Source organism: Candoia aspera, chromosome 1 (assembly GCF_035149785.1).
Source record: "Candoia aspera isolate rCanAsp1 chromosome 1, rCanAsp1.hap2, whole genome shotgun sequence".
NCBI classification, from domain to species: Eukaryota; Metazoa; Chordata; class Lepidosauria; order Squamata; family Boidae; genus Candoia; species Candoia aspera.
Window position 1 is genome coordinate 105,505,824 of NC_086153.1, and position 24,267 is coordinate 105,530,090.

At 41.1% G+C, this 24,267-nt stretch overlaps 1 protein-coding gene across 1 annotated transcript in view; it reads right to left on the bottom strand.

Moving 5' to 3' along the window:
• Positions 1-793: 793 nt before the first annotated feature.
• NR2E1 (nuclear receptor subfamily 2 group E member 1) overlaps positions 794-24,267 on the bottom strand; it is a 31,841-nt gene continuing 8,367 nt past the window's right edge. The window contains exons 2-9 of the mRNA XM_063290952.1: positions 23,579-23,724; positions 14,438-14,525; positions 11,239-11,474; positions 8,255-8,401; positions 3,192-3,288; positions 2,663-2,812; positions 1,597-1,702; positions 794-956 (exon numbers count right to left, since the gene is read on the bottom strand). Of these exons, the coding sequence (XP_063147022.1) occupies positions 794-956; positions 1,597-1,702; positions 2,663-2,812; positions 3,192-3,288; positions 8,255-8,401; positions 11,239-11,474; positions 14,438-14,525; positions 23,579-23,724 (1,133 nt within the window). The remainder of the gene's footprint in view (positions 957-1,596; positions 1,703-2,662; positions 2,813-3,191; positions 3,289-8,254; positions 8,402-11,238; positions 11,475-14,437; positions 14,526-23,578; positions 23,725-24,267) is intronic.

Below are 24,267 nucleotides of genomic sequence, written 5' to 3' on the forward strand. Positions count from 1 at the left end.
GCCTTATGCCAGTGGGACAGTGATGCGTTCACTGTATCAGTCCTCTCCATTTTTTTTTATTTGGTTTTGCTGTTTAGTCTCTTAATGTGTATTTTTCTAAAAAAGAAAACTTTTTTTAAAGCTCTTCTGTCTGACATATTAAACTGAAATGAAATGATGGCAAGATTTAGGCATGAAGTCCACCATTGGTTTAAAAAAACCTTAAATAGCAGGCCTGGCAAATCTGAGTTCAAAAGTATTTGCCAGAGTACACCCCTTAAAAATCCATTGCAAAGGCCACTTTTATTATATGTTACAACTGACATAAATGTTTGGATAGCCTAGTATTCAATGTTGCCTTTCATGTAAAAAGGGTTCACCAACAAACTACTTTTAAAAAAACACACATATACACAAATTGTTGAAGGCCACCTCATGACACATTACAACAGAACAATGTTTGGTTACCCAACTTTTCATAGTATGGAACAAACAAACCCTAGAGATTCTTTTGCTTCACCCTGCCATCTCTCCTTATTAAACTGCGGTTTTCCCAGCCTTGATCTAGGAACAACAGTGGAATGGGCAGCATCAAATTGCAACAGGGGGAACAGCTGTCAAGTTCAATCGGGCTCCAGTTTAACATGAAACAGTATCTTCTCCCAAACTTGCAAAATGATCTCCATTGATTGATTTTGTTGTTGGGTTAAATCTCTCCATGATTCCATTTCTTTAGCTGATGTTTGCTCTCCGTTAGTTAAAAAGGTCTTTAGAAATTAATCACCTGGATTCTTTTTGCTGCCCCAAGTCAGTTCTATATGTCACTGGATTTATACATATCTGAAAGCAGTCTTGTAATTGGCACATTCCCAATTGTTTTTTTGAAAAATACTTCTTCTATCGTTGAGGGGCTAATTGAACGTAAAGCTGGCAAGAGCAACAGTAGTTTCCCAAAACGACAGGGCTGTGTGGGATACCTAGAAATCAAACATGGAAGTTAATGCTACTAACAAGAAATAACATTGATAACCGCATTAAAGCTATTAGACCCTTTTTCTTGATAAAGGGAGGCAAACTGCCAACTCTCTAGCTTTTTTGTGCTTTTGAACAGAAAGGAGATAACGCCCCTTGAGTACTTATTTCCACATCCAGGGTCAGCATGTAGGCCTATATATCAGAGCAGCCTTTAACCAAAAAGATTAATTGTTCTGCGTTGGAGGAGAGGAGTATTGTGACGCTCCTGAGATTATATTGGGATGAAGGGTAGCATTTAATAAATGTATCAATTTCCCTCCTCCCCGGCAACATAAATATAAATTCTTATTTAGAGTCCTGTGGAAGCCATCCAAACACCAAAAGAATTAAAATATCAAACTAAAGCAAAATCTCTTTCACCCAGTCAAAGCCAGTCAGCTGAGGCAGCTCGCTTGGAAGTGCTAAGAAGCATCCTAATGGCAAAATTGATGCAACCTGCTTTCACGGGCCCCGTCTTCATTTCGATCCCCCTTTTCTTCCGCGCAGGCTCCTCAGCCTGTACAACCAGGATGCATTGATTTCTTACGGATGCAGCAAATTCACAGGCAAGAAAACAAACCCCTTGGACCAGGGTATCCTCACCTCGTATGAATGTAGCTGTTCAGGGTGAGCTGAGCTTCATCTTGAAGAGCTGCAATGGCGGCAGAATTTCTGAAACTTCTGAGTTCAGAACCGCTGTGTGTAGGTACTGCAAGCAGAGAGACCACTCAAAGAGGCAACCTACTCTTCATGTATTACCAGGACAATCAAGTCAATCTTGGCAACATCACTGCACTTCATTAGCTAGCAATTTCATAATAGCACTAAACTAATGGAGCCAGCTATCTAGGTCTGAGGACACTGGCAGGACAACTCACCTGGAAAACTCGGGGAAACAGCATTTAAGAAACAATGCCATTTATTTTCACTTAACTTTAGAAAAATGCTACCGCTGGTTTGCACAATTCCAGCCTTGAAACACCGGCCAAACAGACTATACTTGCTACTACAAGATGCTGAAGCTCTGACTTCAGTGGAGCTTGAGCGGTTTCTGATTTATCTGAGTGCTTCTGCTGCCCATGTATGCTGTGTGAAGAAAGGCAGCCTTGGTCAGCTACAGGGTTATCGCTGGGATGTAAAGAAATACGACTTTTCAATACATCGCAGATTGCAAGTCCGTTTCTAATTCCCTTTATTGCTCACTGTACCCCTTGACAGGATTACTTTTAATGCAAAGGTAATAAAAATTGACATAAGGTAAATATATAGAGGAGCTGATATTAATATGCTAAATTCACCAACAGCTGTAATTACTTCCTTAAAAGAGCAATCGGATTGAAACTAAACTGAACTGAACTAAACTAAACTAGTATCAAGGATGGGCACATTTGTCACATTGGAATCTCTTTGCTGCCTCAGTTGGGAAAAGTTCTATTTACCTTCACAGCATGATCATTCAAGATGTTCTACAATCTAATATTGGAGGTAGGAAACCAAGCTACTGGGCATAGTGGTGTGATACATGCTAGCACAGCCTATTGCAGCAAAATTCAACTTAAACACACAATGGTTTGAGTTAATTACACAATACTACTTACACAATATTATACAATAATACCATTCTGGCTTACTTGGGACTACCTGTAATCGTTCTATACATTCTTCTTACCTGCTTTGAAAGTGACAATGCATTTGAGGCAGGCAAATTCTGTGGCATCTAACCGAAGCTGTCTAAATCTAGCCACCACCTCCTGTAATGCCTGTATTTCTGAGATAATCTTATTCAGCTTTTGAGAATCTGTGTTGTCGCCATTCATGCCTGGAAAAACGAGTGCAATGAATACACTAATAAGTCATTTGAAGTACTTGATAGATTGATTTTTTTTAAAGTATCAATAGCTATGCCATTGTTACTTTCTCAGATCTGCGCCAACAGAAAACTGACGATACTGTCGGAAAGTTAGTATGAAATCTTTTCTTGGATGATAACAAACACAGTAATTTGCATTTAAATGACAATGCAAGCAGTCATGAATGCAACAAAACAACATTATTTGCATTTAAATATAGATTTATAAATGACAGGTATACTCTATTGTTTGGAATGGATTTGGTATTCTTTACATGTTGTCTTGTTTTCAATAATGTATTTTTATGGTAATTTCTATAACAAAGTCATTAAATTGTGCAATTCTTACCCGATACAGCCAGTAGAGTGTTAGCATCAACTGGAATGGCCCATTGTGCTATTCCCAGAACAAACAGTTCCCTCCAAGCATCTTCCAAAAGCATCAGCTGTCATACAATAGAGGTACGATATAACATGGTGTATAATTTATAGATTGGTAAACAATTTCAATATGTAAATTTCTGCTGTTTGAAAAATGGCTTTAAAGTGCCCATACTTACTCTTTCCCCATCCCACCCCTGCTTGGATTATCCTAGTTATCCTTTTATCATTTTGATGAAGAGTCTCTTAGCATCCAGAAATATTAGCAGATCCCCAGATTATGTAACTGTGTTGGTTGGGATGATGCTCTGAAGATAAGCTTCCTATGGAGGTACTGTGTTAAATAGCACACATAAGGACTTTACCCTTATAAAACTGGCACGTGGCTCCACTCTTTATCTAAAGTTGCAGTTACCCATCCATGCTCTTTCTTTCCCAGCCCTTAATAATACATTAGAGCCAAATGCAACAGAGCATGATTTGTATTCTTCAAACTGAGTTAACTTCAGTCAATTATCTCTGCTTTTGCAAACCAGCTTTCTTGTGAAATCAACCAAATTGGGTAAGCAAATTACTACTATACAAATATTGTTGGCATAAATAGGGAACCCCTTCTCTTTGGGCAGTAGCATCCTCACTCAGTACAGGACAGGTTGCTCCTGGGTGTTGGATTATAACAGCTTTCTCCAATCCAAATTGGAGAAAGCTAATGGTAATTATAAATCCAATTACATCCCCCACAATACCCAGCCTGCCCACTGGTTGTACTCACTGGAAATAATGGGAGTTGTAGCTCAACACATCCCAAAAACATAATTTATGGAAAGGTTGGAAAAGAGGGAGAAGTATTTGTGTGTGTGTGTATCTATCTATATATAAATAAATATCAGGGTCAATGTATCCCAATGCTGCTCCTCCCCACTGAATAATATGTTGCCTTGGAAACTACTATACATAATCATGTCATTTAGCCACCAGATCATTGAAAAGCTGGATAACATATTTTTTTAAAAAATAAACCATCTGATAGGATGCCACCCAAACTCCCTTTTGGGTTAGGAAGAGTAGAAAAACTGAACATTTCTAGCTATGTTCTCATGACACACCTATGAGTAACTGAACAATGTTTTCCTGAATTAACCCAATTTTCTGAGTTCGCACAACACACTACATTAACTACACGGGTTAGGTTTGTACGGCCTCTTAGACTAAAATGTGGTTGGCTTGTTTGCAGTTCAATATACCAGCCAGGTACAGCCTCTTAGTCTTTGATGGGCCGCTTTATCTAGATATGCTTTCCTTTCGCACTGCTTTTCACAGCAATTGCCTCCCATGAAGTCAACAGGACTAACAGTCCTCCTAATATTTGGGACACAAAACTTGTGGATGTTCTGAAGTCAACAGAATAGATCTTCTTCCCAGCTCCAGCCCCTCAGTCCTCTATCCCTCTCTCATGGAAGATCTCCTTGAACAGATTTACTTGAAAGGGCAAAAAAGACTGGAGTTGAAAAGAAGCAACCTTTCTGATGGTTTGCTGGTTATCCCTTAACTCCTGCAGTTGCTGTTCTCTGATTATAGTAATGGTGGGTGGGCCATTATCTACCCCAGGTCTCCTTTTTTAGGGCTTTCAGAACTCTCATTTAACTCCACCACTGAATTTTAGTCTCACATCTTTTTGGAGAAGCAAACATAAAAAAAAAAAACCCAAGCCACCAAATCCTGTCTTGGTTCATGTGTATAATGTGGTCTCACTCACTTTGCATCTTCACTTTCATTGCAGTTGTTGCTCTTCACAAAAAACATTAAAGTGTGGCCCTCAACACCTAAAAGATGGGACATAACTGTCTTGGGGGGCTCAGAGATGGATGGCTGCCATTGTGTTGTTATTTATTCGTTCAGTCGCTTCCGACTCTTCGTGACTTCATGGACCAGCTCACACCAGAGCTTCCTGTCGGTCATCGCCACCCCCAGCTCCCCCAGGGACGAGTCCGTCACCTCTAGAATATCATCTATCCAACTTGCTCTTGGTCGGCCCCTCTTCCTTTTGCCTTCCACTCTCCCTAGCATCAGCATCTTCTCCAGGGTGTCCTGGAGTACCTGGCTTTTAATTTGCTGCAATATTGCTACTCAAGAAGGGATTTGTCCCCCTCCAACTCATGCCAAGAAGCTGTAGTGATCACCCTGAAAATATTTCCCTTTCTACATATACTTCTAGCATTTATAAGGTCGTTGTCGTAAACACAGCTGTGCAGCTATAACTCCTGTTAAACTCAATGGACTTGCATTTGGGTGTAGGTTCATAAGCTTGGGCTTCAAATAGCCCAACAGTAACACCACAAGAGTAACTCCATCACTCTTTCTGTCTCCCTCATTATTGACTATAATTATTGAAACAAGAATCTTCATTTAAGAGAAGTGGGAGAAAAATAGAAGAAAAAAATGTTCCAACTGCAGTCTTTAATTCTCAAATTGGAGTAAGCTGAAACTTTGCATCTCACAGTCTGGTCTCAAAACCTAGAGGGGATAATGGTGCAGTTAATGAATCCTTGGGCTTTAAAAGGGTGGATTAATTTCACGTAACAACTCATGAAACCCGCCTTTAATTTTGAGTGCTAGATATGCAGCCAGTTCATTTAAAATGACAGGATAATCTGATTCCTGACATGGATAATAGGCCTATTTCAAAGAGATCTGTTCAGTGATAAGTTTAATCTGCAGTAAACCATTCCTAGGGTCCATGGGACTCTCGTTTCTCTGAAATTCCCCCCTTTCCCTAACATGCACACGCAAATATGTAGGTATTTCTCAGTTGAAAAATTACATTGGAAAAAAGTTCTGGTGCTTTCTAACTGTTTGGATTTCAACAACCATCTTTAAAGCTGGGAGATTTTGGAAAGTCTCATCTGGAGGGGACCAGATTGGAGAAAGGTTAATAATAGGGCTAGCATATTTGTGCTACAACAATCTGAACAGCCACCAGATGGCAGCAAAGTGATACATAAAACTCTTACCTCTGTGCTGCCATCTACTGATTGTTCTGATATTTGCAGCCCAGGTTTGATAGCCTAATAATAAGGAAGCAAATAAAATCATATGCACATGCTAGGCCTTTCAATAGTATGCTGGGAGCTTCACTACAAAGAATAAATGGGGCCAGGAAAAAAATTGAAATAGAATACAATTTATTAAAGTGCAGTTCATATGATTATTTCCATTAGCTTAGTAATTTCCCCCTTTTTTGCATTAAAGAATACACACTGAAGATATAGGGATGGTCTAGGGGCTGTGGACCTGAATCTTCAGTTTAGGCATCCCACATCAAACAGAAATCATCTATGTAAATGGCAGTGGGCTAGTTATAGAAGGAGGCCTACAGAAGGGTGGGGAAGCTAATTTAATAAGGTGCCTGTACTATACCCTTAAGAAAGCAGAAAGATACTAGCACTTGCTGATTAAAGCTCACAATGCTTATTATTCATAGTATATGTAAATGGATATCATTTAAACCAGGTTAATTTCAATGTGACAATTAAAAAAAGAGAGAGAAACACATTTCACATGTCTTGTAGAAACCAGGTTTAATTTAACCAAACCCATTAGACCTGATCCACAGAAAGCTGGTCTTGCCTACATTTTTGTTGCAATCAATGGGAGAAGGGAGAGAGAAAGAACCCTGGTCAATAAGACCTAAGTGCCACTTGACACTGGTTCAGGTGCACAGGTGTCCAAATACAATTCATTTTAGGAAGGTCCCCTACCAAACTCTTGACCCAATCAAAATGGCATAAGCTGGGATCATACAACATCTTAAGCTAAAAGTGGTTGGCTACTTTGTGAGTCATTGCACTGTAGGGGGGAAAACTAGGCTGGGAGGAAAAGAGGAACAGGATATGCAGACAGGCTGTTCTGCTCTCCAACTAAGAGAAATTGTGTTCTGGGGAAGGGAGGAAGTTCCCAAGAAAGCACTGCCAAGGATTGCTGCTCTTCTGCCCATTATCCACTGCCTGAGGCTGCTGCCCTGGTCTCAGTCTGTCTGAGGGTAGGACTGTCCCTGGGGTGGGCTTTTTCTGTAATGGCTCTTTAATAACTTCCCTTCCTTTCATCCTTCCTAAAAACCTGCTTGCCAGAATTCACCTCTAAAGCCTTTCAAAAAGATACACAATACATGTATTTATTGTTCTCTGTATCCTTAAAAATAAAAATAAAAGTTGACTGGTGGGAGCTGATTATTAGAAGTCTCACCTTGCAATGGGAAATCAAGCATAGAAATCTTGGCTTTAAAGGAGAGTATACAATTTAAAGATAAAACCAAATAAACCCGAACGATTTTCTGTTACAAGACAAGTCTATGGCAAGCAGCTCTACTCAACCACCCTCACGGTGCACTACCCAGAGAGCCGGCTCTCTGCAAAAGGAATCTCATTGCACCATGCCAAGTATTTCAAGCAGGTAATCCAGGCTCTCTACTATGGAAAAAAGTAACTGATCTCAAGCAAGTTTTTCCTGCTAGGTTCCACGGAGTAAAGGGAAACCCCACCCAAATGCATTCAGCTACCCACTTCTGACTCGATGCTGCTCTTCCCAGCTTGCTGGCTGTACATCGGCATCATTTGCAAGCGCTCCATGCAGAAAAGAACTGGTCACCTTTTCCCTGCCACATTCATATACACAAACCCCGATTCCCTGCTTGCCCCCACACTCCAACATACAAGTGCAGTGAGTTCCTCCCTCTCTCTTTGATTTAACACCCACCCCTTCAATGCTTATGAAGTCTGTAAAGACACACCATTTTTGCTAGGCTTTTAGCTGTCCCATGATTTTATCATTTCTTTTGTTGTTAATTTTTAAAAAATTGGTTGGCTGCCTTGAATATTTGCCAGAGGAGAAAGGTGAGGAATAAATTACATAAATCTCTTCTTCCTTTGGATAGTATAGCACCATTGATCACATGAAGTAAATGAATCCACCTTGAAAAATGAGTTTAAGAAAAGCAACCACCCCCACCCCTTCCTCACCCTGTGGAAGGTTTACCTGATCTTGTAAGGAGAGAGTAGCAAAGGCGGGGACACTCTTTGCCCACTTGATGCTCATGAAGAGAAGCCGGGCTGCAGACTCACAAACGGATTCCGTCGCCACTTCATAGAGGTACATGGGAGTACCGCTGACTTCGTGTGGATACTAGTAATAATTTTTTTTTAGAGTTTGATGGTTGGCAAAGAATTGCCCATTTAAACAAATACATTTCTTAGTTTATTTAAACTATTTCTCAGAGAGGTAAAATCTAAACAGGACAGAAGGAAAATGCAAAGGGGAGATTTGGTAACCAGCTACAAGCTTATATTTCTATCTTTTCTCCCAACGCATTCTCTGTCTACATAGGAACATACATTAGGTACTGGCTGAGGGGGCTGTACAGTTTGTACCTCGGACAGTAATTTTTTCCCTGGGAAAAAGACAGGCTAGAACTTGATGCTATCTTACATTTCTTGCAGAGATGCACATGCACATTCACCTACATATAGAGGTGCATATAGATACATGTACACAGACACAGATAGAAACCAGATATACATAAATATGTTTACTGTTATATGAACACTGTTCACTGTTAAAAATAACTTTTTCTCTTGTCTTTTTTCCCTGGTTTGCAAAAATGTTTCTGGAGTGCACTTGTTCTCTAATTGTTACATTTGAGTTTTTAATTTTTGATTCTGCTGACTGAATAGTACAACCTGAGAGAGAGAGAGAGAGAGAGAGAGAGAGATGGATTCATTCATTCATTCATTCATTCATTCATTCACTCATTCCCTGGAGAAATGTGAGGTCAAGCTGGACCTGACAGTCTTCAAGTCCTTAAGTCTTCAATCTCTTTGGGTCCATGGGCAGATGTGGCATTTTGAGAACATGACATGAGCACTCACAAAAACATGTACATACCCTAAATATGCCACAACAGGTGGGTTTACCTGGCCATCCTTAGAAAATCTGAAAAAACTAAGTAGGTTTAGACTTAGATGGGAGTTGACCATGAAATCCAAGAGCTGTAAGTTTGACTGGGAAGTTTAAAAAGTCGCAGAAGTAATAACAAACTATTTCCAGCCTATTGCCAAGAAAACAACACGAATGCATCTGTGTAGTCCCCAGAAGCCAAGCTTAGGTTGAGGGAGCTGACTTTATACAGAAATAGATAATCTTTAGAAGTGAAGCCATTTAGTGGCTTGCTAGAACCACTGAAATAGAGCAGAACTTAGAACACAGCTGAGAAGCTGGCACAGAAAAAGAATATTATCTTAAAATAGCTTTAATGAGCACGCCAGAGAAACACAGGCTATTGATCTTACACATTCAGCCCTCCCAAGCATAAAGAATCACACGCTTAGACATAGTAGGTTTAACAATAAGTAAAATAATTCCTACTGACTTTATTCTTTGGTCCAGTTACATCCATGTTTGGTGAAAAAGATGAAGTTTCTTGGTCTCTTCTGTTCTTTCTAAATATTTAGTTTGCCCTAAACCCCCAGCCCTATTTGCTGCCAAGGGCTGCGTGGAAGAAAGGGGCAGAATCCTTCATCAAGGCTCGAGTACATGGCCCTGATGAATGGAGAGCAGAGGAGCATGCTTGCTTCTCCCTGGGTGGAAGAAGGAGGAAGAGAGAGAGAGGAAGTGGGAGTGGCAACAAACAGTTTCCTCGGAGTTGCATTGTGGGACAACTCAATTTACATGCTAATGCACATGCTAATGAGGCATGCTGGATTTTCCAGGACTTCCAACAAGAAGCTGTGTTTTCTCATTTATTTTTTCATGTTTGAGAAGAGTTAAGGAGCAAAATGGGCAGGCCCGCAACTAGGGTCTGTGTCACCTGGGGCAAGCATGGATTCTGCGCCCATTTTGGCACCCCCCAGTGCTCATTTTGGTGCCCCCCCAGCACGGCGCCCAGGGGACATGCCCTGCTTGGCCCCCCCAGTTGTGGCCCTGAAAATGGGTAACGTAAGTCTCTAAGAGTTATATAGTAGTACCCATTTTCTACCTTAAAAGGCCACCCAAAAGCCCAAAATGTAAAAAAAAAGGGGAGCAAAACTTTTGGCCCTGCCCATTCTAGTGTTATGACTTCCCCAGCTATACCCCTTCATCTCGGAGGCCCAGTTTTTCTAACTTAGAAAAAGTTAAGCCACCAGAAAGTTGTCTACCCTTGCATTAAATGATAGATATATACCTATAAATAATAGATATGCATAGGATAATGGCAAGTTTATTAGGATTAGTTACAATTGTATTGGAGGTCCATAGTCCTGTTTCTGTTCCATTCTGCTACTGCTCCAGCTCTTGCTGGATGGAACCAAACATGTCATAAGAGGTGCAGAGGCAACTCATCTAAGCACCATCCTAAAGTGATCCCTAAGTCACCACTTGGGACCACTTGCACCAGCACAGTGCTAAGCACCTAAGAGGTCTGTTCTTCTTAGCAAACTGCCAACACGCAGAATAATTGGCTAGCCATTATTAACTTGTCCACATATAGCAAGCAGTATACATCACCAAGTTAATCATCACAGTCATGTCTAATATTTAGTACTCAAAATAAATTATTTACTAGCCATTCAAGCTGCAAGAGTAACCAACACAAGGCATGGTGGAATGAATGTCTGAGTGCTCTTCATGTGCTATGGACCCCAGGCTCTTACACAGTAACCTTTCTTTGACAGTTAGGGGACTTCTGATTGGTTGGTTGGTTGGTTGTTTTGGGTATATTGTTTTGGAACACTGTGAGCTGCCCAGAGTTGTTTGGAATTGGGCAACATCAAATTGAATAAATAAATAAACTTCTGTCATTTATTTATTCAGGTGAGTCTTGGCACTACAACCCAGACAAAAGAAACCACCACTGCACAGAGACAAAATATGCAGTTGGAGAAGACCTTCAGTCTTTGTCAAGTCTGTAGTGCCTAATTTCTTTGTCTGAAGCCTGTTGGGACAATGTTGCATTTCCTGTAATATATAAGAAGAAAGGAGCAAACCTTTGGAGTCGGTTGAGCTAAGCCAACTAGATTCTGCCTTTCCGAGGTTGTAGAAACTGTGGCTAGTTCTAGATTATGAGGTTCCAGCTGTGTGACTGCAGTGAAGAAAGCTGGAGCAGGTAGAGCTGCAGAGGAGAAGTGTGGTGTGGTTCCGTTATCTTGTTTGTGCCCTCTGAAATACAGAGCTACTTGCTTCCTGATGGTAGATGTTCTTGGTCCCCTTTCATGTTGAACAGCTGTAAATTAAAAAAAAAAGATTAGGAAAGGAACTCCCAAGGAGAGAACACCACCTCCACCAACACAAACTGGACAGTATATAAACAGAGAGCAAGGCCCACTCCCTTTTCTCACTGAAGATGTTGCCTAGTCTGGCAATGAAACATCTGCAAGAAAACAACAAGGCTCAGAGAGCACCAAGGACTCCACAGATTAGGAAAAGCCAGAACCATTTGATTGGATTAATTTGCTGTGGTATACATGTTTAATCATGTGTGTGAAAAACAAGTTTAAAACTGCCTATCATGAGATGTTCAGAAAAAATCTATTTCTCGGGACTGAAAGCATTAGCGACAGAATTTTAACCCATAATAAGGGGGACATTAATTTAGTTAGCGAGGGGACCTAAAGAAAAACAGGAAGGAATGTTTATTAATCTCAGGGGAAGAAAGGGACAGACAGAAGAGAGATTAAGAGATAGGGGTCTCTGCGTCACAAAGATCTTGCTTCAGACTGGGGGGCAATGAGCTGTATTTTACATATTGGTATTAACTAAGTAGCTAAATCTCCAACGATAACTGCCCATGATTATGTCTGGGGAATAACTCAAATATTCAGTGGGTAGAATACAGAATATTCAGACAACTCTGGCTGCTTATGGGCCTAAATAATTCACAAGTTAAGCAATCTCAGGGACTCTCAAGAGAAATGGAAAATAGACAATAATTAGAAAATAGTAAAAGAAACATTTGATTTATTATACACCTGATAGGAGCAGCAGGGAATCTCCTATTTGAATTAATTGGCCAGCACATTAAAAGGTAACATGATTAGAGATATATGATATAATGGGTTGTAGGAGATTCTCACAAATAAGGGAAAGTTTTGAAGTACCATGCTGATGGGAAAAAAAGTATTTTTAATATGCATTGCTGTGACAATAAAACTACCATATAGAACTTCAATCAATCAGTCAGTCAATCAGATACTGCTTTCAGTGATACTCTTCAGGTGTTAATGTTTGCGATTTCTATTCATTTTTATGTATTGGATTAGTTCCCTATTTGTAAATGGCACATAATAAGAATTAGGGGGTTAGGATTGAATTTTTCATGAACCTGGGGGCCTGCATATTGCAAGCTGGCCAAAACACAAGCCAGCTTTTAGCCACAATTGCCTGGAACAGCATTTCCTAAATTACCTTGGAGCATACCAGTGTCCCCAAATTAGTTGGAGGTGTTTTGCAACTATTTTCAAATAAATTGCTTCTTCCTTCAATGAATCTTTGAGAAAAGTGGATTTTTAGCACTCATCATAATCGGAACCAAATATTGAAACAGGCTGAATCTTAAGCCAGTTCTAAGTCTTTAACAAATCCCACTGATGAACTATGACATCATTTACATGTCATAAAATAAAATAAAATAAAATACATTATTACAACATTACTTATTTCAATATTCCTTTCCCAATTTTTAAAAAAGAGTCATTGGTATTCCTCATAAAAATCCATCCTTGGTGCTCAATGATCTTAAAATATTTAAGAAATTCTATCCTGGACAACCAGGAACCATGGAGATGATACATATAGGAATAAAGACATGAGTGCAAAAATATAGTGCACTGAAATATTTCCACTGCTAGGTGACCGCTGTCATATTTCCCCTGCTCTGCCTGCATTTCTAAGATTTTGCAACTTAATCTCCTTTCAGGAGGAATATGTTCTTAACTTGGGTGGGGAGACTTCAAGCTTGCAGAATCTACTCTGTTTTTGGAGCTTTTATTAAAACTTTGATATTCACCCAGCAAGGCTTGCTGCAAAATAATCTATTCGAAATTAAAGAATTCTAAGCCCAGCGATTCATTTTGGGAACAAAAATGCAATGATGCTCCTGGTAGCTCCACAAATGGTGAGTCAACCACCACACACACACACACACACACACACTTGTAATTACAACAGTACCATGCTGAGTGGAGGGAGGAAATTATGTTGTTGGTACAGTTGTTAAACAGTTAGACATGTTTAATAAACTGTCAAACACCTGGGAATCAGAAGTCCCTACCAAGTTACTGAAAATTCATTTTGCAATAGATCTTGCAGTAAACCCACAGCTATTTTCTGTTTATCCTTGCTCTACTTCGCCGGAATCTGTCCAAATGCAAACAGTCTGAGGCAAGAAATACAGGATTTGTGGGGACAGCATAAAAATGAATGAGAATTAGATTCTTTGAAGGTGGTGGGATAGAACTGAAGTTCCTGAAGCTGTGACAGAGGATAGGATAGGAAAAAGACCTAAAGAGAAGGCACAGAGGGCACAGGAGGAGAGCACTCATTCCTTATATGGGAACTAGTAAAATTGTGTGTGGCACTAACAGCAATGATGGGGCTGCTGCTCTATTTATATGCTCAATCTGTGCTTCAAGAGCCTTGGAGAGTCATACAGAAATCAAACTCTTATAAACAAGGATAAATAAACCATATTTGTTTCCTACTGATTACTTAGAATTCTGGGTAACTGTTGTGGGAGACCCTCAATAGGTTTTTTGGGGGTGGGATGGGATGAGGTGGGGAGGGGAGGTGCAAGACTGATATCTGTCTGATAGCATTCAGACAATGGCAATGGGCAAGTCAGGAAATTCCTTTTTTCCCCATCTCTTCATATATGAACTTGCTAAATTAGCTTGATGATCCTCACATTGAGTTCTTGTGGAATCCTATGATTGAAAATATATCCCACTGAGTTCAGTGTGTGCATATTAGGATTTCAGTCTAAATAGGCAATCTAATATGTAAGCACTGGGTTTGAATGGAGACCACTGTGGAAAGCTACTATTAAGTCAAATGCCTCAAAATTAGGAAACGAAATCCTGTTGCTTGGAAAAAGACACAGAGACAAAGATGTAGGAATGCTAAGAGCAGAGCCATTATCTGGGCAATAATTTGGGGTGCAAGAGAGAATTTGAAAGGATGCAAAAGTACCATCTTTATTCATGTTGACTTCCAAGCATTTCTTCAGCCGACAGGCCCTGCATTGGTTCCTATGCGTCTTGTCCACGGGGCAGCCTCCCTAAAACAAAGATATTTAAGTGAAAGGGAGGGACAAAAGTGAATCTCAACAATTAACTTATAGAATAGAAAGATGTTTGATAATATGTCTAGATACACACAAATATATGTATTATCCAGAATAGATCTTTGTTATTTCAAGTAAACCTCATTTTAGATTTCTCCAGAAAAAGGAAAGCAGTGCTTTCCACAAATGGAAATAAACTAAGATAAAAGGGAACCACACACACTTTATTCCCCAATCCAGATTTGAGACTACAATTCCCATTATCAACAAACAGCTCGACCAATTTCTGTTGATAGATACAGCTAGTATATCAGGAGGTAAGTGGTTGGGGAAGCTCTATGGATCAGCTTTTCCCAACCTGTTGCACCTCAGAAACATCAGAATGTAACTTCTGTCTTTCGTAGCGATGCTTTTTTTTTTTTTTTAGTTGTATGGCATAGCAGTTTGGTGTTCATGGTGCTTTTTCTTGCTGGGAAATCCTTGTGAGGTCCAGCAGCCAGATATGTGGACTATTTAGCTGTGACAAGTCATGTTGCCTGGGGTGCACCATTAGGAGGCTAGTCTACATTGCACCAAGTTGGACTGAGAGAGTGACTGGCCCAAGGTCACCCAGTTAGCTTTCATGGCTAAGGCAGGACTAGAACTCACAGATTCCTGGTTTCTAGCCAAGCACCTTGACCACTGTTGACAGGGCACCAGGACAATGAGCTGCCTTCAGCACCCAAGACAGCTCCCTTCCAACTCACCTACCTGTCCCACAGCTGAAAATCTCCCTTTCATCAAAGGGCAGGCTGTGGTGCTCTGCTCTCCATACTCAACCCATCAGACTGATATTGGACATCTTCATATTACAACCTACTCAAAAGTTCTCATCTCATCTCTGTCTTCCTCCCAGCCTCTTATGTCTCCACAAGGCTTATTCCTTGTTTTTTTTAAGGGTGCATCAGGCTGCTGGCACAGACTTGTTTTTGGTTTGTGTGGAGGCCTGCTCATTCTTCCTGGGCTCAGTGGGTGCCTCACTACTGCTCCATCCAGTCAATATCCCATCAGTTACTAGCAAGGAGTCTACACTCTGTCAGGTGGAAATGTACCCAAGCAGAATCCAATTTGGTGAAGCAATCACCTACTGAATTTATTGAGCTAGGAGTCCATAGATCTTCACTGGCTGGCAGAGAGGGACTCTGAGGAGAAATACAGGACAGATCTAACTCTATAGTGGACAGTGGGACACTGATCATAGGCCTCATGCATTCTGTGATGGAACCAGGAAGAGGAAAAGCTGAGATTATGTTGAGAGGGTTGTATTAAAATTCAAATTTAAGGTAACAGAAACCAATCCCATGATATATAGTAGTGTGCAAAAGTCTTAGGCCACCACCAGCTTTGTAGTTTTAGCAAAGTTTTAATGACCATCCATAATTATTTTTCGGTCTCTCTATTAAGATACAAACAGAAAATACAGGAAATATGTACACAAAATTTAAACAAACACAATTTTCAGAACAAAATGGCTTCTTCAGGCAAAAGTCCATATTTAGTGTGACCGCCCTTGGCTCTAAGCACACCTTGAACTCTTTTGGAGAGATTGTCCTGAAGTTTTCTGAAGTAATCTTCTGGTATATTATACCAGGCTTCTTTCACACTTCCCAGAGTTCTTCTTCAGATGTAGGTTGTTTTTTATTTTTTTATCTGTCCAGGTGATCCCATACTGCCTCTATAACATTCAGGTCTGGACTCTGTGGAGGCCAGTTCATGACTGTCAGTGTCTTATCAGCTGTTTTTCTCACTAAATATGATCCTGCTGAAAAATGAAACCATTCCCAACCAGGTGCTTTCCAGAAGGAATGGCATGATGAATTAAAACCTGTCTGTACTTTTCAGCATTCATGATCCCATCAATACAGACAATATCGCCAACACCACTGGCAGAAATGCAGCCCCAAACCAGGACAGACCCTCCACCATGTTTCACTGAAGGCCGCAAGCACTCATTCGTCCATCTCTCTCCAACTCTTCTTCTCACATGTTGTCAATGATTGGACCCAAAACGTTCAAACATGGATTCATCACTCCATAATACTCTTTTCCACTGATCTTAATTCCAATCTTTGTGAGCTTTAGCATTTCTTAGGCTTTTCACCCTGTTCCCCTTCCACAAAAGTGGTTTCTTGGCTGCTACTCTTCCATGAACACCATTCCTGATCAAGCTTCTTCAGACTGTAGAAGGGTCAACGTGGCATCCTGATGCAGCTGCCAGATGCTGAGCCAGGTCCCTGCCGGACTTCCTCCAGTCTCTCAAAGAAGAAACTATGAGGAACTTCTCATCAGACTTTGAAAGTTTTCTTGGCCTTCCAGTCCTTTCTTTGTCCTTGACGTCTCCTGATTCTTCAAATTTCTTTATAACAGCTTGAATACCACATCTTGAGTATCCAGTTTGTTGATTGATTTCCCTTTGAGAGTGGCCTTGCTGATGCAAGAGTATGATTTTATGTCTGTCCAATTCTGGGACTTTGGCATTTTGACTGTAACGATGTGATTGAAAGTTGGTCTTCTTAGCAAGCTTCCAATGAATTACACTCATACAACATGTGTACCTACTGTACGTAATGCTCAAGCGTGTCTTGCACAAACCTGGTATACAAGACCTTTTCCACAGCAGTCATTTTGGCATGAAATAGTAGGACACATATAAGTGTTAGCAATGATAGTAAGTAGGGTTCCTTTCCATTTAGGTTTACAGGAGCCAGGTGCCTGCTGTTGCTCTAGTGTAAGGCAAGGTCACATTTAATACTTGCCACTTTAGCCCAAGGAAGCTGTTTTCTCTGATTTTTTTTGTTTTTGAATACTGCATACAAATTCCCTGTATTTTCTGGTTGTATTCTAATAAAGAGACTGAGAAATAATTACATATTGTCATTATACCATTGCTAAAACAACAAATCTAATGGCCTAAGACTTTTGCACAGTACTGGTGTACATGCATGTAGCCGCCCAGAGTCCCTCTTTTGGGGGAGATGGGCTGCGACGAAATTTGAGTAATAAACAAATAAATATGCGTATAGTTTTGTGTCTTTTTCCCTTCTAGTCTATTCAATCGTAATTCGAGGACAACTTTTGGAAACTTCCTGGGAAGCGTGTCAAAGCCGCTTCGTCGCCGAGAGCAGCTCCGAGGCTCCCTGACCTGGACGGAAACTCCGTTGCGCCGCGCGGGCCTGGCTTCGACCTAGTTTGGCTGGTGACACAGAGACTTGCGCCTGGAGAGTTGAATCGTGAGGCGGCCGAGAAATCCTCCCTCCGCTGCCCTCGAAATAAGCCTCCATGAGATCAACTGGACGCGAGTCCGAGCAGAGCTGGAGCGGTGGGCCTCGCTCCCATTGAACGGCGATGGAGCGCGGAGACTCTCGGGCTCTGGTGCTCGGCAATCCCTTCCGGCAGCCACTAGCAGCGGGGCAACAGGAGCATAAGGGCGAAAGGGGAGCCCGCAGGAGCTGGCTGCAAAACCCTCCCTCCTTTCCCGGAAGAGAGAACGGGAATGGAGACGGCCCTGTCCCTCGGGCTAAGCCCGAAACACTGTTGTCCTGGATTCCGTTTTGCTTGCTGGATGAACCCGGTCGTTAGGGTCTCCCAGCAGGTTTATGGCTTAGCCAAATCGTGCTTCAAGAAATCAGAGCTTGGAACAAGGTGAATCCTGTCCGACAGGAGAGCCAATTTCGGGCAATTCCTCCTTCAACAAGGCAGCCCCGGCTGCTTCCCTTCCTGCCCCCCTCCTACGGCGGTAAGATAACCGAGCAATTGTAAGACACGTCTATTTTGGGGTGAGTCCTACTGCTTCAAGAGTTGCTCTCTTTCAAACGGCGGGCCCAGGAGCCTGCATTCCGAAGAAAGCCCGTTAAAGTCGGGAGTTGCGAAGGGAATTCCGCCGAGTTGCACGTCCTGCTAACTGAGCGGGGCGGGACAAAAGGCTGCCGCCTTCCTGCGCCTGCAAGGATGCTCACTTTGCCCTCGACGGCCGGGCGGCAAGGTCTCGCTCGCCGCGCTCTGAAGAACAAGCGAGGCGGACCTGGCGTCCTGCGCCTGCGCACCATCCCCCGCGACTTAGACGCTCGCGGTCCTGGGCTCGAAGAGAAGGGCGAGGTCACCTGGCAACTTGCCTGTTGTAGCACGCGCTTGAGGGCGTGGCTAGCACCGGCTGCCGCCGCCTGCAACCTGGGGCACTCTAGTGATGGGGGACAGATCCCATAATCTTCGCTGGTGGCAGATGGGAACTGTCGTCCACCAACATGTAGGAGGAGCACCCGATTAGAGAAGGTTGGTCTTTAGCAGGAATGGGGAAATTGGCCTCCCCTGACTCCAGACAGCGCTGGTTGGGGCTGATGAGAACTGGACTTCAGCAACAGCTGGGAGGGGAGACAAATTTGTACTTTTGGTCTAGAGCAGTATTTCTTAAAGTATGGTCCTAGGACCCCTGGGGATCCCCCAAGACCCTCTCAGGGATCCACAAAATTAAAATTATTTGCCAACCTATGTTGAAAAATAATACAATATTAAAATCCCGTCAAACAATCATAAGAAGCTGTAGCAGCAGTGAATGCATCAATTTTAATTTTTAATATGGTAAATATTGATAAATATAACCCATACAAATAAAGCTCTTTTGGGGTTCTCCATAATTTTTAAAAGTGGGAAGGGGTCCTGAGGAAAAAAATGTCAAGAAACACTGGTCTAGAGGATGGTAGCCTTAGGGACCTAGCATTCTTAGAGACCTATCTGACTACAGAAGCAATTCACTCTTACCAAGGTTTCTTTTTATATAAGCACCAAACACATTGAAGTATTAATGAACTAGAAAAGAATATATGACTCTAAGTCAATTTATCAGGTAATAATTGGAGCAAAAGAGGGATGAACCAGCAGAAACGGAAATTATCCTTGGCCCCACATGGAGGCAGCAGTAATGGAACACTCAATATTTTATAAGTACCTTGATTTGGTAAAACTCAAATATATAGATGGTTCTGGATATTTACCACTCCCAACCCTCAACTCCCATTTTTCTGTGATTCCCTAAAAAACTTTCTGCTTTATTCAGACTATTTAACTTCCCTCAAGGAAAGAGTGGAAAGCTCCAAATTAGGTTTAGGTTTTATTTTATTTTTATTTTTTTAGTTACTACATTCTCAAACATTCTGGTTCCAAGTGAGGTGGCCACACACACACACGCACACACACAACCTGCCAAAGTTTCATGATAGTGAACTAAGCAGCAATATGACTGGGAGGCAGAGGGAGGAGAAAGAGAAATGCAATCTGAAAGGAGAAAAAGTGGTTTCAGAGCAAGTCTCTAGGTGCAACAGAATTTGATGGTGGAGATTCTTCAGTCCACAGTAGGTCAGGTCCTACTTTAGAATGCAGGTAGAGATATTTGCCCACTTTAGGAAAAGGTAAGTATAGATACCGAAGGTAACAATTGTGTTGTATTATATTTCTATTGCAGGGATTTGTCTTTTTTAATTTGAGGAAAATTTAAAAATATAATACTGCATCTGCCATTTAAAGTGTAACCAAGTACATTGCTATGTACTTAAAAGATTCTAAGTATTGGTTTATAAGTCACCTCAGGAAAGAATTAGGTATATCACATTTTGCAAACAAGTTCAAAACTGAGGCATGCTAATCTACATGCATTTAGAAATAATAACTAGAATGTCTTTAAATTTCACAGAAGGTAAGCCAATTTCAATTCAAATAATCTCAATAAATTCTTCACTTAATTTTCACCTCACTCCCCAGATCATCTTAAATCAGTAGTTCATTTTCAGTTAATTTACTGCCGCTTAATTCTCTTTGAATCAATTTAACTTTCATTTAATTACCCTCATTTGTCATAACCCAATCAGCTCTGGATTTCAGCAAGAGACATGTGTTTTGTTGGATGACAGAAAAATTAGAAAGTTCTCTAACTTTTTGGAAAGAATGTGTATATGAGAGAAAGACAAAGAAAGATTATTTGGAGGAGGAGGAGGAGGAGGAGAATAGCCCTACTATTTTTTCTCTTTTATGGGTCCATTGGTAAACCACAGGATATAGAACAGTATTTTCTAAAAATAGGCGGGAAAAAATCCCTACTTCTTTGATCTTTGCAGCTATCTAGATGCTGCTTGTCTGGCCTAGTTATTTATTTCAAATGCTTATTAAAAATCTGGATTTTCCACCATTGAAGAAAATGTCTCTTCGTGAATCAGTTTCCAATACGCCAAGTCTCAATGTGTCTTTCCAATATTATTCCAAATAAAATAACCTCCTACCCATGGCTCAAAATGTGAAAAAAAAAGGCAAGCCTGTGTTTTACATGCTTTTGCATGTGATTTGTAAGTTGGCCCCACAGAAATGGTGCTCGAATGCAAAAAGGTTCCATTGGACTATAGCTACACAAAATAACCTGTGCAGGTAAGAAAATTTGGAAAGTGGGCTCAAGTGAAGGATGTGGCATTGGAGGCATTAACATGGATGAGGAGGACTACTCAGCTATAAGATGTTCTTGCAGTTTTAATAGCCATGTTCAGAAAAGAATTGTGGCAGAAACTATTCAACATGGAGGGAGATGCGAAAAGTTGGAAGTTGCAGCATTCCATTTTCACACCACTATGAAAAGTGTGAAGTATAACATGTAACTTTATTTGCATAGGAGATTGGGAGAGGAAGGAAGGAAGGAAGGAAGAGTGTGTGTGTGCATGTGCGTGTGTTGTATGTGTTAATAAAATGAAAAGGGAAAGGAGAAATAGGATAGTATGAGTAAGGAGGATACCGGGTGAGGGAAAAAAAGTCATGAGAAGAGGATTATTAAGGCAAGCTTTCCCAGAACTCATGCTAAGAAAATCATGATGACAATTGCTCTTCCCAACTGTTGGACTCCATACAACTGATTCAGAAGTTCACTGCTTTTAAAATGGAGATTCAGTTATTTTGGGACAGGAAAATAAGGAGAGAAAACACATACAGGGGAACTAGGATGCAGGTTTTGCAGCATAACTGACTAGGAGAATGTGAAGAAAAACTAGCATTTGGTGTTACAAAAAGGGAAGTCCAAGAAAGGAAGGAAGATACACAGAAAAAGTTGACTGGGATACACAGGGACAAAGAAGGTACTATGTTATTTCCAGCCACCTAGTGCTGCACTGTGCTCCCTCACATCACCGTAACAGCTGCTACCCTCCACACCGACTAGTCATCTTTACTCTGGTCCTTGTTAGAAGAGAATGACATCCTCCAGCCTCTTTGAGTACCTCTGCAAGACCGCTGAGGTGCTCCACCCAGGGTTCCATGGCCCAGAACAAAGAGCAGCCTTCCCTTAATTGTTCACCTGCCTAGCAATGGTACATTGTAGGAACTTGTGGAGGTGGGATGAGACTGAAATGCAGTGCATACCAGAAAAGGGAGAGAAAGAGAGAAGCAGATAATGCATTGGTCTGAAGGTGATGTACCATTGATATCTGTTAATATTCCCTTTGTACCTTGTCTACCATCTGCCAAGAGAAAAGGCTGAGATGTTACCATGTGTGTCTGGGCTTTGGGTATTTTGTTTATTGCACACCTTATTCCTGGCCCCTGGGAGAATATCGCCCACCCCTGAGATATTTAAACACCTAGAGCAATTTCATAGTTCCCATGCCCATGAGCTGAATACTACTTTCTAAAACTTTTCATTCAATGGTAAACACTTTTTTCATTAATGAAGTGCCCAAGTAGATTCTATCTACAGTAGGCCACATAAGCCAGTTTGTGCTAAAAGTCATACTTGCCTTCCTGGTTTGGTATACTGGGCTAGGATGAAAAGCTGCAGTGTATTAAGTTAGATTAGAGTGAATATGTTTATTCCTTATGCATGTAATAAATGTCCCCTGTCTGTAATCAAGTACAGTGAACTTGGGGTGGGGTACCCTGAGAGCTGAACACAGTGGTTGGAAGACTCAGCTTCTGCACTTTAGCTCTGAATCACTGAGGGGTATTTTATTCTTGGCAACAGCCCAATGTTGGCCACAATTTCTGAGTTTCCTCAATGTCACCGTGAAAGTAACTCACGTTTCATGTTTATTCAGGAGGTGACTATTTCTACTGAAATTATTGTGATTTCCATCTCCCTGACAACTGCCTATAAACAAATATCTCACAGGTCATTAATAATTCCTCTGCAACTGTCATGTTCCTAATATTTTGATGCACTCTTAAAGAATTGGTAGACTGGGTTCAAGGAAAGGGGATAATTTTTTAAGAGAGAATGAGTCAATCAGTGGGGGATATTTACTCAGGACCACTTAGGTAGGTCAGTGAAGTCATATGCCCTGGTGCCCTTAATTACTTTGGAAGTATGTCTGAATCCTACATAGCCATCTTCACCAACCTGGCTGCACTGTGGCTCCTCAAAATTCCAACAAAGGCTTTGTAGGCTGGGAATTTCAGCCTTGTCTATACATCTGAAGGGTGCTTGGCTGGGGAAGACTGTGCTACAACTTTACCTTGGAGTAAGCAACAACAAATTAAGCCAAATCTGCTTCTCAATCAAAATGCATGGCATTGATTGAGAAGTCAATGCCAACTACATCAGAGTTTCCTTGCTGCTCATTGTGCACAGAACTGCAGCCTTAAAATGGCCTAATTTTTATCGGATCTTAAGCTAAAGCTTCAGGAGGATTCTATCCCACTCCTACCAACTCCACAGTTTATTTTAGAAGGACAGGAGAGGTGTTGATCATTTTGTTTTTCTATCTGCTTTGAAATCTTCAGACCGTGAAACCAGGCAGCTTATTTTAGTATAAATACCTTAAATATGTTGAGGTGAAATACGGATTCAAACATATTATTGGATGTACCACAAACCCTGGTGTGTTAATAGAAATTCAATTTTCACCTAGGTACGCATACTTTCAAAAAATTAAGAGAACAAGCTCCCCAAGTGACAGGAATTTCCACTACAATATACAACTACTTTGCCCAAACAACAGGGACTGATTGCAGGGAGGGGTGACAAGAGGTTGTGCTGTAACCAATACCTGGTTTCCAGATTTGCAGACGTAAGTCCTATTCCTTCTGATGCTTCGTTTGAAAAACCCTGAGCATCCGTCGCAGGCATAAACTCCGTAGTGCTTGCCAGAGCTTCGGTCACCACACACTTTACATGGGATGTCTAAAATCCGGCCTGAAAATGGTGGGAGAGACAGAGAGAAAAAGGTGAGTCACTCAGTCTCTCAGAAGCAACGGGCACCAGAGCTGGAGTCATGATAGCAACAGAATTTTAGAGTGGAATAGATCATTTGGCTAATGCTTCAACCTTTTGCTAATCGAACAAATCCATTGCTCATACTTCCTGTAATCCCTTCTAGTGGCTGTTGATTTCTACCATAATAGCTACAGCTCAAGGGTGTCCATATATTTGGGGGGGCTACAGCAGAGATTTCAGCTAAAGGAAAGAAATAACAGTTACTATTACATTGCTGTCCTGAGCATTGATGCAGATTGATCTCATGTGTGTTTGCTCTGAAATACATAATATTTCTTTAGGGCTGGCTTCTATTTCAATTTGCTGTTAAAAAGTGAACAGGAAATTGCCCCACTTAATGCAAAGAACTTATTGCTGAGTTAAAGCAATAGGCTTAAGGCAGATTTCCTTAATCTTCTGCCTCCAGCTGTGTCAGGCTTCCTACCTGTCATTCATATACAAGGAGTGGATGATCAATATTAT